At 40.4% G+C, this 2,267-nt stretch overlaps 1 protein-coding gene across 1 annotated transcript in view; it reads left to right on the top strand.

The window, feature by feature from the left end:
* The window catches only part of Cct4 (chaperonin containing TCP1 subunit 4), a gene marked incomplete at its 3' end in the record, with an annotated part of 7,878 nt that extends 5,613 nt beyond the window's left edge, over window positions 1-2,265 (top strand). The window contains exons 5-6 of the mRNA XM_031342305.1: window positions 101-243; window positions 2,176-2,265. Of these exons, the coding sequence (XP_031198165.1) occupies window positions 101-243; window positions 2,176-2,265 (233 nt within the window). The remainder of the gene's footprint in view (window positions 1-100; window positions 244-2,175) is intronic.
* Window positions 2,266-2,267: the final 2 nt, after the last annotated feature.

The following is a 2,267-nucleotide window of genomic DNA, read 5'->3' as shown; positions in this document are numbered from 1 at the left end:
GGAGGGAAAGTGTGAGATTATTTTGACATTTTAATGAGTAAAACATTTTAAAATAGTGATAAATAAGCGGGTTGTAATTAACTTGGTTCATAAATGGCAGGTATACATCCAACCATCATTTCCGAGTCATTCCAGAAAGCTTTGGAAAAGGGTCTTGAAATCCTTTCTGACATGTCTCGACCTGTGCAACTGAGCGACAGAGAAACTTTGTTAAATAGCGCAACCACTTCCTTGAATTCAAAGGTGAGACTACCACTAAGGGAGAATTAAATTACAGTTGATGGTGTGTTAGGACGCTGTGAGCATTGATTGCTAAACTATCTAACACTGCCTCAAGAAGACTAGTAACAGAATTGATTTTAAGATTGAAGTAAAATGATTAGTAAGGAGCTTTTAGCTGGACATGGTGGTGCACACCTTTGATTACAGCGCTCAGCAGGCACAGGCGGGCAGATCTCTTTGAGTTTGAAGCCAGCCTGCTCTACAGAGTAAGTTCTAGGAAAACCAGGATTATACAGAGAAACCCTGTCCCAAAAACGGGGGGGGCGGGGGGGACCAGAAGAATTGAGTTTCTCATTGGTATAATAATCTATTTGTACTTTTTCATTTACTGCATCGTAACAATTTTTGGTAAAGCAAAAACTAGGGGGTCTGGAGAGGTGACTCAGGTTAAGAGTACCGACTGCTATTCCAGAGGTCCTGAGTTCAATTCTCTGCACCCACATGGTGGCTCACAACCATCTCTAATGGGATCTGATGCCCTTTCCTGAAGACAGCTACAGTGTACTCATACATACAATAAATTAAAAAACCTGTACTACTTTTCTTATTTACAAGATTTAAAATATTGAAGAAACAAGTTTCTTGGGAAAATTCAGGTGGAATAATAAAAATCTTAAATCTGGGACTGAAGAGGTTTCCTAACAGTTAAAAGAGTACTTGCTGCTTTTCCAGAGGACCTGGGTTCAATTCCCAGCAACTACATGGCAACTCACAACCATGTGTAACTTCAGTTCTGATTCCTAACGCCCTCTTCAGGCCTTCCTAGGCACCAGGCACACATGTGATGCACAGGCAGGCAAAATATCCATACACATTAATTTTTTACAAGTTTGTAAACAAAAATATTTTAAAAAGTTTTATGTTACCATCTGTTCTAGGATGATTTCACCCAGTACAAATCTTTTTTTCTTGCATTCATTTCCTCTGGTATACATAGCAAGTTCCAGGCCAGCCAGGGCTACATGGTGGGGCCCTGTCTCTAAATAAATTAATAACCTAGATAGTATTAGATAGAAACAGTAAATTTTTTTTAAATACTCTAGCACTAGTCAAGTTGTGTGACTTAAGGCAAATGACCTACCTAGTCTTTTTGTTTCAGTCTGCCAAGGAAGGACATGAAGAAATTTGATGAATACTACCTGTCTTAGTCAGGGTTTCTATTTCTGCATAAAACATCATGACCAAGAAGCAAGTTTGGGAGGAAGGGGCTTATTCAACTTACACTTCCACATTGCTGTTCATCACCAAAGGAGGTCAGACTGGAACTCAAGCAGGTCAGGAAGCAGGAGCTGATCCAGAGGCCATGGAGGGATGTTCCTTACTGGCTTGCTTCCCCTGGCTTGCTCAGCCTGCTTTCTTACAGAACCCAAGACTGACTACCAGCCCTGGGATGGCACCACCCACAATGGGAGGGCCCACTCTTGATCACTAACTGAGAAAATGCCCCACAGCTAGATCTCATGGAGACTTTTCCTCAAGGGAGGCTCCCTTCTCTGTGATAACTCCAGCTTGTGTCAAGTTGACACACAAAACCAGCCAGTACACTCACTATCCATTGGCTGTCTTCTCAGCCCCTTGATATTAGGTACATAAATAATCTGATGTGATAGCTAGATTACACACTCAATTTAGGTAGGAACTCTTAACATAAAATTAAATGCCCTTTTTCTTTATAACTATTGGTAATCTTGATAGTGCCAAATGTTGTAATAAAAGAAAAGTATGTACTTATTTGTATATCGGACAATTTGCAAACAGGGTGGGGAAAACAACTTTAACTTTAGTGTCTCTTCTACTGTGTCCAAATGGGTGACAAGTCCTTGTAAATCCAAAGTAGGTGTTTATTTCTTAAATTATTGCTTCTGTGGAAGTAACTTTCTGTCTTAAATATAGGTTGTCTCTCAGTATTCAAGTCTACTCTCTCCAATGAGTGTCAATGCGGTGATGAAAGTGATCGACCCAGCCACAGCTACCAGTGTAGATCT

This window comes from Mastomys coucha, unplaced genomic scaffold (genome assembly GCF_008632895.1).
Source record: "Mastomys coucha isolate ucsf_1 unplaced genomic scaffold, UCSF_Mcou_1 pScaffold22, whole genome shotgun sequence".
Lineage (NCBI taxonomy): Eukaryota > Metazoa > Chordata > Mammalia > Rodentia > Muridae > Mastomys > Mastomys coucha.
The sequence above is the reverse complement of the archived record's forward strand: the minus strand, read 5'-3'. Positions and strand labels throughout refer to the sequence as shown.